This window comes from Passer montanus, unplaced genomic scaffold, assembly GCF_014805655.1.
Source record: "Passer montanus isolate IOZ18808 unplaced genomic scaffold, ASM1480565v1 scaffold176, whole genome shotgun sequence".
Classification (NCBI taxonomy): domain Eukaryota; kingdom Metazoa; phylum Chordata; class Aves; order Passeriformes; family Passeridae; genus Passer; species Passer montanus.
In genome coordinates this window covers 211205-225227 of record NW_024364937.1, presented here as the reverse complement: position 1 = coordinate 225227, position 14023 = coordinate 211205, and the positions used below count along the sequence as shown (strand labels likewise).

Sequence of the window (14023 nt, the reverse complement as noted above, 5' to 3'; positions counted from 1 at the left end):
GACACCCTAAGTGTTTGCAGATGGACTCTGATAGCAGCTCACCCAGCAGAAGGTCTTTTGCTTAACCATTTCCACATTGTAATCTGTGTTTTTGCTGTCCCTTGAGCACATAGATATTTCTAAGTATCCTTGGTGTGACTTCTAAGATCTGCATCCACTTAGCCCATTGTAATTTCTACTTGTTCCTTGCCTTACTTTAATGAACTTGGCCTTACCCGTGTGAAAAGACTATTTTAAGGGGTTTTTTTTATTTTTTAGATGAAATTACTTCTGAAATTGCCAGAACTAGTATTTACTTAGTAGGAAGGGGTGGAAAATAGTGACGTTTTAGGTGCTGTCTGCTTTGGACATTTTTGGGGAAGACAGATATTCAGCAGGGAAAACAAGAGACAGGATGAAAATAATGTTTTTTAATAATCTGTGGGGTTTTTTATCCAGCAAGGAGAAATGGACAATCTGCTTGAATTCCAGTTTCACAAGAGCTTTTTCTGGCTTTCATTTAGAGTAAAACTGAAGACACTCCAGATGTTTTCTATTCTACAAAACCTTGATGCAAACAGGGAATAAATGAAAGAGTGCGTCGTTAATCTTTTTGAGAGGGCTATCCAGAAATAAAGCTTCAAACACTGTTAGCTGTGTGACACTTCCAAAGCTGAGAGCACAAAGTGAATAATTTCATTCTTTCTTCCAGATGAATATTTGGCAAACCACATTCAAGATTAGAAGAGCTGTCAAATGTTAGCCAGGGACAGTTGATCTGCCTTGACCATAGTGGTTGTCTCTATTAGAAATGGGCACAATCACATTGGACAAATTTAATGAAAAAACACATGAGTTCTGTGTACTTAGACTATTTTGACTTGACTTTGGCTCCTCATAAAGGTGTAAAACATCAAGGAAGGATGCAGGACTTCTGCTGCTGGATGATTCTATACCCCCACGTTGAATGCACACATTGCCTATCAAAAAGGAGAAATGTCTCTGCCATTTCAAAGAATTGTTTGGGATGCAGCATGGCACTGCCTCTCAGGCTGATGCTCAGCAATCCCATGTTTGATTAGTAGTCATAGTTCACCCCCTCCTGTGTGACCTACAGCTAAATTACTGAACAGCTCTGGGCCTGCTTCATCACTTAAGGCTGATAAGAACTAAGGGGGAAACAGCAGCTGTAAGGCCTGATTCACTAATGCTTACAAAGTGCTCTGCAATTATTAGGCAGAAGCAACATATTATTGCTTGGTATTCCTGGAAGGCCAAATTGTCAGCAGGCTGTTTACCCAGAGGTATATGTGAATGGCTGTGGTGACAAAAAGCCCCAGGAACAGAAGTGTTTTTTATGCTGTGAAGCTGGGTACAAGATAAAACCAGCACAGCAGGGGAGTCTGCGCAAGCAGCATCCTTTGTGAAGGAGGGGGGCTGCAGAAATCGTCTGCAGGGGCCTCTGCCAGGTGAAGGTACTGGGAGAAATCTTCAGAGGAAGGCTGCAGAAAGGTGTGTGCTTGGAAAGAAGGTCTCTTGAGGTTTGCCCTTCTACCAGAACACAGAGACGGTGTGCTAGCACATCTCTGGGCCTGCACAGATCACAGTCTGTCGCTGGGTGTGTCAATGTGACCCACTGCAGGCAGCCCCAAAGCTGCTGTCCAGACCAGACTCATGTCTAGGACAGGGCACATGCTTTCTGGAGAGCAGGCAGGCCTGGGAGCCTGAGCAGAGCAAGTGCCTGCTTAGCTTGTCCTGTCTGCACTCCCAACAACCCACCAGCACTCTTATTTGGATGTGCAGTGGAACATCCTCTGCTCCAGATTCCTCTGGGCACTGCTCTTTCCAGTTCATGCGCATGTACACCTGCATGTCTGGCCTCTTTCTTAGCATCTCTCCTGCCTTTGCCCACTGAATCAGACTTGTAACCAGCGTGCTGTAAGAACTGCTAAGGTGGAACTCTGCAGGAGTCTGTCCTGCTTCTTGCTGCTCTCTCAGAGAACAATTTACTGCCATCAATAGGCCAGCACATGTGGGTGTGCAGCAGTGAGAATTAGTGAGAAGGAAGAACATTATGGAGTTTTGACCTTTGTTGAATCTTCTGTAACTTTGTACCCCCAGAGTATGATAAAAGTGCCTTACAGAACATTGTCCTCTCTCAACTGTAGTACTGAACAGGTCCCCACAAGATCTTCTCCCACGTTCCCAGCATTGAAATTCCTGGGGTTGACTGTCAGGCAGAATTATTTTTCCACCTGAGTCCAGCTCTGGGCTAAGAGAAGCTTCAACTACAGCTAAGCTAATTCACTAAGTAGTGGTGCTTCAGTGGGATATTTGCAGATTATACCACCCAGTCCACAGCCCGTACTGCTCACTAATCATTAGTTGTTTGTTCTTTTTATCACATAATCAGAGAATCACAGAATAGTTTGGGCTGGCAGAGACCTCTGGAGCCCCAGAGTGTTCTTACAGTCACAACTAACTGCGTTCTGCAGTGGTATTCCAACTCCCAAAGCTAGTCTGAGAATGTAATTTTCCCTTAATATTTACCTACATTGTGTCTATTTACATCCGTCTTTTGTCTCCCACCTCAACTGTAAACTCTTTGGGACACAACCTTTTGTCCCTGTGTTCACCACTTTGCACAGCAATGTCATGATAATTCTTTAGAACTCTGCTGAGAGCAGAAACATGGGGCAGTTTTCCCTTGGAGCAAACTGCTTGCTAGATGTTGTTGGCATCTCAGAGCCCATGAAGTTGAGACTATTTTGAACTGAGGCCACTCTGGGGATAACAGGATGTTAAGAAGCAAGAACTGGAAAGATGATAAGTTACTATTCATTAATGTGGGGCTTTAGCTAGCTCCCTGAGAATATGAAATATTCATCTTAAACCACACAGGGTGATTTAACTCAACATTATGATTTAAGCTGACTGTGCCAACTTTCACTGAAAAACACCAGCCCTGAAACTTGAAATTTTCCAGGTCAAGTGCACATGTCAAGGTAATGTACCAGTGGCTCTGAGTTCCAGTGCACCAAAACATCAGTTTCCTGAGGATTTTGTGGAAAGCACCAAATGTTAGCAAGCTGCCAAATGTGAAACATTAAGCAACTTCTGGGCAGCTTTTTTAAATTCCTCCATAAAATTTGCCATTTCAAAGTACTGAATGTCTCTGTATTGTTGCTGCAAAGCATGCTATTCATGTGGAATCTCCTCTGCCTGCAGAATGAGCTGGTTCACATGGATGTCATCAGGCTGTCAGCAGATGAAACAACGATGCAGGGGCCAGAGGGGCTGCAGCTGCAAACGCTTGGTAAGAGCCCAAGTCCTTGCCATGCTGATTAATTACTGACACAAAGCCTCTAATCAGTCATTCTGGGAAATTAAATTGGGAGCAGGGTGTTGAGATGGAAAGGAGCTAAAGGAGGGTTCTGCCTCCTTGCTTTCATCATGCATTGAGGAAAGTCTGTCTGGAGCAATGGCCACTGAGTCAAGTCTTGCTGGTTACATATTGCCTTCACTTACATAAAAAGATAAACATTAATTCAAGAAATGTCCATTTTAGTGGGCTATCTCTGTGTGGACGAAGCACATACCTGTTTGTGTCAAAACTCAGTTTTGTTCTTATTGTCAGACATTGATCTGGACTGGCAAAATCAAGGTGAAAAGCAACCTCTGCCCTTTCCTGGGTGCACAGTTCACCCAGCCAGCTTGGGATGTGTCTCATTGAGTTTGGGCTCTGTAAAAACACAGCATCTATTCTGAGCTACTATGTTAGGCTCCCTCCATACAAAGTGGAGTCAGTGCAGTCCTTCTAGGCTGAATCCTCTCATCCTGATCATGCTGTGCTTGAGACAGGATGGGATGAGTCAGCTCTGGAGGTCCTAAGCACAAGAAAGTCCTTGAGGAATCCTCTTATCATCCTTCTACACCTGTTTTTGGCTGAGAAGATGGGACCTCTGTTTGGAGGAGGGCCTTGCTTTGCTTTTAAGAATTGCTGTGTTTCTAGGCTAGTAACTGCTGAACAGTCTGTGGGAAGCTTTGCAGAGCCACAATAGGTTGCAAGAAACCAGCTAAAGCAGCACACTGCAGAACTCTCAGGGCTTTGGGATTATTTGTTAGTGTTACTGGGAAATGGATTTTCCAAGACTTGTCTTGAATATTAAACAATCTATTTGAATGTTAAAAATGCAGATGGTATTAGAGAGTTGAAATTACCCTAACAATTCCTTTGAGAACTACATTTTGTTAATGTTAAAGACACAGTGCTTGAGACGACTGCCTGTGCAGAAAGTTTCTGTAACTGTGTGCTTCTGAGCCTTGTCTGCTCCTTCCTGTTTCTCATCTGATGGTTGCTGTGGGTATCCTTGCTGGTAGGGACAGCCTCAAGTAGCTCTGGCACTCAACAGACATCCCCTCTTCTGATCAAGAACCCTGCTGAAATTTTCTTTCATCAGCATGTGAAATGGCTTTCTTGGATGGTGATGCATCTGCCTCAGGAGCAGAAGCCTCAAAATCTCAATGAGTCACATCCTGTTTGTGGTTGACACCTGTTTTAAACATAGTTCACAATGTTGCACAATTCAGGGCTTTTGACATTAATGGAATCCTTCTGTCCCTAGCAGAGGATTTCTTCCCAAATCACATTCTTTGCTATTGGCTTTACTGAAGTGAGCCTGCTAAATGGATTGTGAATTAAGGGAAAAAAGAGCACAGGAAGGTATGATGGAGTATTTTCTCACTGGGCTCTTTTATGCATAGGAAACCACTTACATTTTTGTGGATACTAAACAAACAGAAAAGATCTGTTCTTCCCCAACAGCAAGTGGCCAGATCCTTACAATACTTATGTTTGCACCAGGTATTTTTGACTCTATAGTAAAATGAATCCTAGGCTAAAGTGGTTTCTAGTTCCCTTCTGGTTCTTTCAGTGGCCTTTTACATGTCTGTGGGGTGGCTGTTCGAATTACAGGTTTTGGGGACATGCACGGCTTGGAAAGTTTAGCAGAAGGGATGCCTTTGATTTATTTTGGGAGCTTCTGGCTAATATATCATTTCTGAAAACACAGGCAGTGTGTGTTTACCATAGGCAGGAAGCATGTTTTGGCCAGCTAAACCAATTCTCTATGTGACAGACCTTTTTTTTTTGTTAACAGGCAGTGGGACATCATTTGATTTTCACAAAAAAATAGACTATTTGTTTCTCGTTGGCACTGAAGAGGGCAAGATCTATAAGGTAAAAATTATTTCTTTATCCTTTGTTTTACATTCCCTGACCCATGTGTGTCTTTCAGGCTCATCATCTGAACTTTGCAAAGGTGGTAACAAAGCACAGCTTCAGAGCTGGTCCTGCCCTGGGATGCCTGTGGTGAGCCTGAGACCAGCCCAGCCCTGCAGAGGGTCACAGGGATCTCTCTGCACAGATCCAATTAAGACCCTGTTTTGCAGAAACTTTTTTCATGCAAAGTGCACCCCAGAAAATGCTTTGCAGATTGCAGCTGTGCAATCTGAAGTGCTAAGTAGGATCAGAGCAGAAGTTAAAAGGCATTGATCCTCTGTCCCCATGACTGTGGGGAAATGGCAGGAAAAATATCAGCTCTTTTCCTTTTTAGACTTGTTATCCTGTGAGCAGTGAGGCTAATAAAGCCATATTTCCTACGGATTAGTGTCCTGCAGCCCTTCCCTTCCACAATCACAGGGAATCATAGAATCATTTAGGTTGGAAAAGACATCTGAGATCTTTCTAGATCCTTTACCAGTCCCATTTTCTCCTTGCTCTCCTATCTCCAGTGCATTGCTACATACCCAAACCTTCCTCCTCCTGATCACCCCATGCTGTTCCCAGCTCAGTGATCCCACCTCCACACTATAACCCTTATTTCCTGCAGACAGAGCTCCTACCTCCCCTGCAGTGCCCTCCTGCAGCCTGGTGCCTTGGTTCCCAGTGCCAGGCTGGCGCTGTCAGCCAGACAGCTCCAGCTGTGTGGTGAGTGCTGCAGCCACACTGTGCTTGCCCTTCCCACACTGGGGACACTGCCCAGATGTTTTGTCCTCTCTGGCCATTGCTTTTCACAGAATCTGTAAGACCTTCATGTTACCACATCCCACATGCAGCCAGCTTTGGCTGAAAATGCCAGTGAGGGCAAAAGTTGTTTGTGAAGAGAGACGAGCACACAGAAGGACACAGGCGTCATGTTTTCTTGAGAAATTGAGTTAAAAATAGGAAGTTTTCAGTTCTGCTGTATTTAGCCTTGAAAATAAAGCCAGTAGTGCCTTCCTAATACAACTGTTATTTGCACGGCATTCCTCTGAGCTGTCTCTGGGGCTCTGTTAAATCTGTAGGCACAGCCCTTCACCGTGGCGGGTGGACAATCAGCAGGAGGCTGACCTGCAGAGCAGATGCACCCAGCCATCCCTAGAGGATGATCTGAACTCCTTCCCCCATATCCCACCTGCAAAATGAACCTGAAACAGAATAACAATCCAAAGGAAATAATATCCTGAAATCAGTATCAATCATTTAGGCAAGATATGCCTAACAAATATGTATCCCTTGCAGAGGGGTGATGGTGATTGAAATCTCTCCCTCTGCCAGGCAGTATCTAGGGAGGATTTCTGAGCAGTGCTCACTTGCTTTGGACAGGATAGGTACAGAAGGCAGGTGGGAGGAGTGGGCAGCTGAGCTGTTGGCAGTGGGCAGTGGGTAGGTGCACTGCCAATATCTTTTAGGTGCACTGTTTTTTTGTTGGTGCTTTCAGAACACAAAACATCCATACAGTCATGGGCAGATGTTCTGAGTTGTCTGGTCACCCACAAGAGCTGGTACCCTGGGTATTGAAATCTAAATTGATGGGAATCTACTGTTGTCTTTAGTCCTGATCAAAAGGCAGTAAGGAACCACAGGTTTTTAATTCCTCTGTGTTTGGGTGAGTGATGGATGTAGGTGAGTGTGGCACTGTATTTCAGTGTGAGATAGGGGGCATCAGGAGAAATATTCAGGATTGTGTCCTCGCTGAGTTACACAGGAAAGGAAACTCTTCATGGAGGAGCACTGGTCAGGAGACAATTAGGCATTGAAAAAGCTGTAGGTGTTTCTGCCTTAGATCATCTTCAGTGAAACTAGAACTAGGATGGGATTTTAACAAGAAGTGATCCCAGCCATGAAGCCATGCAGATATTTTAGCAGCTCTTTTGTGAACAAATGTGGAGGGATACTGATACATAGCATCTCCCCTTTCATTGTCAGGGTTACGGGTAAGCAACATTCCTGCATTGGTGAGCCTTAGTGAAAAGTGACCATTCTCACATCCTGCAACAAGCCATATAAAACCTCACTGTTCCCACAGGCAGGAAGAGCCTGTCTTCAATCTGACTGTCGGGGTCAACACAGGGAAGGGAAATCTTGTGTGTAGCATGAACAGGCTTTCACAGTATCTACAAAAAACATGGGGAAGAGTGGTTCTACCCTTAGCATTCCCCAAGAGCTTGCTACAAGCAGTTTCAAAAGTTTTGGGGTCAGCTGCTGCTCCAGACATTTCTCAAGGAATACCACACACCCTCGTCACATATTTTACTGAAACACTGCACATCTGAACTCCTTACTGGAGCTGCCCATGGACTGCCTCCTGCAGCCTTGTTCCACTTGGATACTGGGAACAGGGAGAGTCCCTGAGCAGCTCTCAGGTCCTGTGGCTGCACTGAGCAGGAGTGAGCTGCTCAGGTCTCTGCTGCACTTGCAGCTTGAGTGAGATGGCCAGGCTCCTCACGTGCTGTCTGTGTCAGGGATCAAACATGGGCTGCTGTCCCCATGGGCTAGATTTTAGATTTTTTAATTAAGTAAATTGGAAAATAAAATTCCAATTTATTAAATAAACTAGAAAAGTGAATTCCAGAGAAACTCTTTTTTTTTTATTTCCCCAGAAAGCAGGCATGCCCACAAATAGTGTGATAATATGTTAATTCTTTAGCTGCAGAACAATTATGGTGAAGTTCTGAAAATGGCTTTGTTAATAGTGTTTCTGAAGCCAAGAAATCATTATCTAAATTACACACAGACTAATCTATTGCCCTTTTTTGTAGAGGAGAAACTGTTTCTGCATTAATATGATTCTGTAACGCATTTCTGAATGCTTTTTTGCATATCTTACTTGCTGTTTAGGAATTGTTCAGCTTGACATCAGAAAGTATGGTCTCTGAGATTCGTGTTGAAACATTGTGGCTCTAAGTCTCTGGTCAGAATAACTTCCTGAAGGATAACCTAATAATAAACAGGCCTTCAATAGAAAAATTGTGAGGAAATTTGAATATACTCATGTAAGAAGTGTTCTTTTCAGTGTTAGGCAGTTTTCTTGAGAGTAACAAATGAACATAATAAAATCTAGTGCAAGACTGACTAGAAGAAAAGGTTACTCTAATTTTAAACAAAACTAATTTTACTCATACTGATTCTCTTATACTGTTATTATTATTATTATTATTATTATTATTATTATTATTATTATTATTATTATTATTATTATTTTCTTGTTATTGTGGTTTTTATTATTATTACAGATAACAAAGTATGATGGTTGAATCCTTATCACATCACTTGAGTTTTCCCTAAAACAGGATGACACATTGTTTTCTGGACAGGCTCTGACTTCCAGTGACCCTTTAGTAGTAGAGAGATCATTTGCCTCAGTGTTTAACCTTACTTTGTATTAGGCAAAGCTGTTTTCCTTGTCTGAATATTTTATGGTTTGACTTCTGTTCTTCAGCTTCTCACCACGTTAACTTTGGGACTCCTGTCTGTGTTGTGTCTGGTTGTCTGGTTCCTGGGCTGACTGAATTTTTTATCAATTACTACAGGTTCTTTCTCTTACCATTTCCTATTGTTCCTCCTTGTGTGTTCATGTGCCTTGGTTTCTACTTTGGTGAGCCTTTCTGCAAATCAGCATTTGTGTTACAGATCTGTACAATCAATCACTGAGCTAAAACCAGGAGAGCATCTGGTGTAGCTGGTGACAGCCTGTCCACCACACCATGGGACACGTTTGTGTCTGGCTTCTAAAGAGCATCTGGATGTCCTGAGCTGCCTGAAAGTGCCAGGGTTGGGCAGTACTGTCTTTCTGTTGCAAGTTTGTGGTGTTTCTTCAAAATGCATCTTGGGAAGAAAGCAGCCCTGTTTTGCACTCAGAGATAATGATAAGGGTTGTGGTTAATGTGGTGTGGGACTGGCAGGCACTACCAGAGCACAGTGGATGCCTTTAGGCTAAAGCACACATGCAAGGTTCATTTCTCACGAGGGACACAGGTGGGAGTCTACAAAAATTTTTTTGCTGCTGATTTCATAGGAAAAAAATGCAGATCTCTTTCCTGTCATGGAGATTGCAAAGGCAGTTCTGTAGATGAACACATCTCAGAGTGTGGTGGATCTCCTGTACCAGTGCCCAGAGAGCTGTACTGATCAAGGGCTTAGCCACCACAAGCCTTTGAAAATAGGACACTGAGCATTACAATTCTGTTGGAGGCAGACAAATCTGGTTAACATCTCGCTCTTCAAAGTTTTCAGGTATTAGGGACATTCAATCCACACACTTGAAAGGACAGATGGACACAGCAGCTTCTCTCTTGTGTTAATTACTTGTGACCCATCCTGTCTGTTTCCAGCAAAGTGACTTTCAAAACAAGCCAAGTACTGATTTTCCTGATGGCTGAACATTAAGAATTATGAAGTAACATTACGAAACATGGCATTAAAGGAGATTTCTGTCCCACAATTAAATGCAGGGGCAGCAATACAGTTATGCAAAAAACTGTTAGCAAGCTATAGACACAGTCAGTAAATCTCAATGGAACATGAGCCACTTTGTTGTTTCCATTTCCTACCACAACAAGGCTCTCAGGGATGTAGGACCTGCTACTGTGGGAATGGTTTAGCACCCTTATTCCACTGCCTACACCAGTGAACAGTACCCAGAAAATAAGTGTCACTTGTAATAAACAGTTAAGCCTTATGATTAGTTAGATCTTTGGTTTGCAAGGGTTAAAGTCATGTAACACTTCAGCAATCCTGCTGCTTGGGCAGATGATGTGGTGCTGCATTCTCTAGGGAGTAATGAAAAGTCATTGCTGTGACAGTAGTGAGGCAAACCAGCAGAAAATCCTGAGACTAACTCCAAGCTGCTGTATGAATACAGCTTGCTTGAGAACACAAGCAAAAGGACGTTTCATGTGAGATGGAGTCTCTGTTGCTAGTAAAGGAAGCTCTAACGTGCTTGGAGGGAAGGAGGTTTGGGAAGGAGGTTTGGGAAGGATAACCTAAAATTTCCATGTACACAGAACTGACAGGATCTGGATCAAGTCCCCTTGCAGCCAATTAGATTGTAATTTCTCTCTGCTTCATAAGCTCACACACAAAGTGGCTTTTCCAAGGGTCCCAAATGTTTTCCTTTTCCAGCTCTTGAAGACATCCTTCATTTTGCAATTCAGCAGCACCCACAGCTGTGATGCTTGCATGTCTGTGTAGGCATTGTCCAGTTCACAGGCTGCTGTTGGCTCTATTCAGTGGAGCCCCCTGGCCTGTCAGGGACATGCCTGGCTCCTGGACAGCCTCTGTGGTTCTCACACTGCTCTGGGAAGTCTCAAGTGGCACAACAGAAAGAGCTGCAGAGTCATACCATGGGGCAGGCTCTCTGAGCAAGCTGCCCAGGGTGGTGACAGGAGAGGGCTTACAGCATCTTTTCAAATTATTTAGAGAAAGGGACCAGCAAGACATTCTTGTGCTGAGAGCACTGTTGCTGGAGGTTTTAACTGTGACACTTCAAACGCACACAGTGCTGTGAGCATTTGTGCTTCTGAGCTGTACACGGTACTGTGAGCACACAGTGCTCCTGAGCAGCACAGGGACATTCTCCCCTGCCTTTCTTGTGAACCTTTCACACAGGAGAGGCACAGCAGGAGAGCCCAGGCTGGCAGGAAGGCAATATAGCTCCCACAGTGGAGAATGGTCTCTGGGGCCTGGCTGTTTAAATCCAACCAGACAACTTCAATTCCTATCTCTGTGTGTTGCTGAGGGGAGCAGGTTGTTGCCTGCAAGTGGGGTGAAACAGCATGTGCTAAATTATTGATTTTCTGTAGCACCTCTGGGTACCAGAAGATCCTAAGAGGCCATACAAGTAATCAGAGGCATCTTCTACATGAATTTAAGCTTCAGGAGGTCTAGCTCTGATTACTGAGTAGTTCTTTCCATTGCAGTGTTCAAAAAGTTATTCAAGCAAGTTTCTGGATGTGTTTGAAGCCCATCAAATGGCTGTGGACACAATCAGCTGGAATCCCTTCCATTCGAAAGTCTTCATTTCCTGCAGCTCTGACTGGACAGTCAAGATCTGGGATCACACCATCAAGTAAGTCCTGCCGGGTCCTGGTGTGGGTGAGGAGGTCCAGCCTGACCTGCCAGCAGCACACATTGACTCTGTTCATACCTTAGTCTCAGTTTCCTTCTCAGGTGTTGATAATGCTAATTGCTTTTTTTATTTTTTGTACTCAGATTTGTACTCCCCAGGTATGAAATATGCGATACAGCATGGGCTGCTCCAGTAACTTGTCAAGCAGCATGGTCAGCACAGAGCCTGACTGCTTTACTTCAGATCTGGCTTCCTCAGGCAGGACCTACTGTGGCAGAGAAATGCTACAGAGAAATGTCAGGGACTGGTTTCTAGTTTCAGGGTCTAGAAACCTCCTAAGAGCCAGAGAAGAAAAAGAAAAATTGGAACATTTTAAAATATGGAATGAAGTTCAGGGTTAGTGTTTAAGGAATGTCTGGTTTCAACCAGGAAATTGATTTTGTTGTAAATCAGTCAGAGTCACATATTTCCTGTTGCCAATACTGCTCTAATATTCAATGTTGTTGTCAGAAGTCCAGAGAAGGGAGATAATTTTTTCCCATATGATTATTAATATTAACCAGAGAGACTCTATTTTGCTGTGTGTGTTGGGAAGAAGTTTTCAAAATGCTTTCAGAAAGAAAGAAAGAAAGATGCTACCTCTCTTCTCACTGCAGCATGTCAAATCCTGGCCCATTTGTATTGGTGCTCAGCTTTGCCTTTAGCTCAGACCCTGGCTGTTATCTGACAGAGAAACACCCCATCTCCCACTTCTGCAACAGCCAGGTGTTCATGGCTCAGTGTTACACTTCCAGAGTGGCACGTGTTTACACGAGTTCTTCTCTCTGTGTTTTTTTTTATAGGACTCCATTGTTTGTTTATGACTTGGCTACTGCTGTAGGGGATGTTGCATGGTCTCCTTACTCCTCCACGGTGTTTGCTGCAGTCACCATTGATGGCCAGGTGAGAGGCTGGGAGCAACACTGCTCTGATTTGAGCTGAGAGAAAGTCAAAGGAGATTAGGGCTGAGCATGGGAAGGGGCCAGCCCAATCCTGGCCAGGCATATCAGGGAGCCACCAGCAGGAACCCACCCTTTCCTATGATTTCCTGCCTTTGGCATACACATCCCTGGGCTTGAATCTCTCAAAGTAGGTGTTGCAAATGCATATACAAGTACTTCCCTGCTCTCCTGTTAACCATGTGAGTGCAGGTGTGCAGCTTGCCCATGATTATGCATGACTAAAACACTGAACTTCCTCAATATGAAATCCCAGTACATCTCTGGGGATGCAGAGATAATGCTCAGGTCCTATATGAGCTGACATCAGGGCATTGTTTCTGAACTTTAAACGTGTAGAGCAACAGTAAAATAAAGTGGTTGTGTACTTACCCTGATATTTCAAAATAATTTATAGTAATATGCCCCGGGTCAGCCAATAGAACTTTGTTCCAGTTAAATAAAATCAACATTTTTCTATCATGTGAGGCTGTCTCTAAGAGTAGTAGTTTGGTAATGAACTCTGTAGACCAGTCCTAATATTGGCATGATGGCAGTTATATTTCTGCCATGTGTTGCAGTAGCTCAGATGTTTAATTTGGCCTTGGCAAGTAGCCAGGACATGTAGCTGTCCATCAATACTTGTTGAATACTGTAAGAGCAATATTACTGTAATGTAATAATACATTGCTCTAATACCATGAGCTTTATGTTTAGCTGGTATAAACTTGAAAGTCTGTTCAGTTTGGCCAGAATTACTCTAGCAAAAGGATAGCCTTTATATGTTCCTATCATTGAATTGATGCCTTGGCTACTTTATTGTAGTTTAACCTTTGTGCTATAGCAAGGAAATAATTTCACTGATACATTGGCTCAGGCTGTGAATTTGTCTCTCCTAAGCAATAGAAATCTCTTTACTGGGTCACCTGATCTCCCTGGAAAGCTCAGGATGCCACGGCCTACAGAATTCTGATGCTTTTCCTTCACAGTCAGGATCAGGGTCAGGATTGGGTCCTTCTTTTGTGGATCTGTCTGTCCCCAGCCTCCCATAGACCAAATGAAGGGCCTGCATAAAGGCAGTGAGTGTGTTCAGTGCATCAGTCACATCCTGAGACTTGTTTTCCACAAGTGACTTTGACTGTGCAAGGGTTCTGCTGGCAGTCACAGCTTTGATTGAGGGCTAGGGTAAGCAGGGCTGGGAGCTGGGGGTACCCCAGCTGTGTCCTGGCACCTGACTGTGGGGAAAAGGATGGAGATGTCTGCAGACAGGGATACGTGCTGGCAGCATGAACAGATGGAGGGTCAATACTGTGTGTACTTGGATTTCCTACTTACATGGTCAAGTTTTGGCAGTGAGTTCATCTCTAGAGATGCCTCATGCCACTTGAGTTCTTTCTCAGAGCTTTACCTATTGCAGGGAAACTGTTGTGGTCTTAGCAAGAGTTGGTGCTGTGGGGTCTTCCCATCCCACCCACAGCTTGTCCTAGCCACATTAGCCACAGCTTCCATGGACCTGGAGTCTATATGAGGCTACTGATAAGGCAAAAGCCTGTTTGAGTTGGCAGCCCTGCACCTAGGGTATCTCACTTGGCTATTCTTGGATCTAATTCAGTAGTCTTAAATAGAACCTAATTTAACTGACTCTAATTCTGCTTTATGCCTTCTCTCCCAAACTCT

At 43.9% G+C, this 14023-nt stretch overlaps 1 protein-coding gene across 1 annotated transcript in view; it reads left to right on the top strand.

Moving 5' to 3' along the window:
• Positions 1-14023, top strand: part of DNAI1 (dynein axonemal intermediate chain 1) — a 136690-nt gene that overhangs the window by 82692 nt on the left and 39975 nt on the right. The window contains exons 15-18 of the mRNA XM_039704494.1: positions 3208-3295; positions 5139-5218; positions 11221-11369; positions 12212-12311. Coding sequence (XP_039560428.1) covers positions 3208-3295; positions 5139-5218; positions 11221-11369; positions 12212-12311 — 417 coding nt within the window. The remainder of the gene's footprint in view (positions 1-3207; positions 3296-5138; positions 5219-11220; positions 11370-12211; positions 12312-14023) is intronic.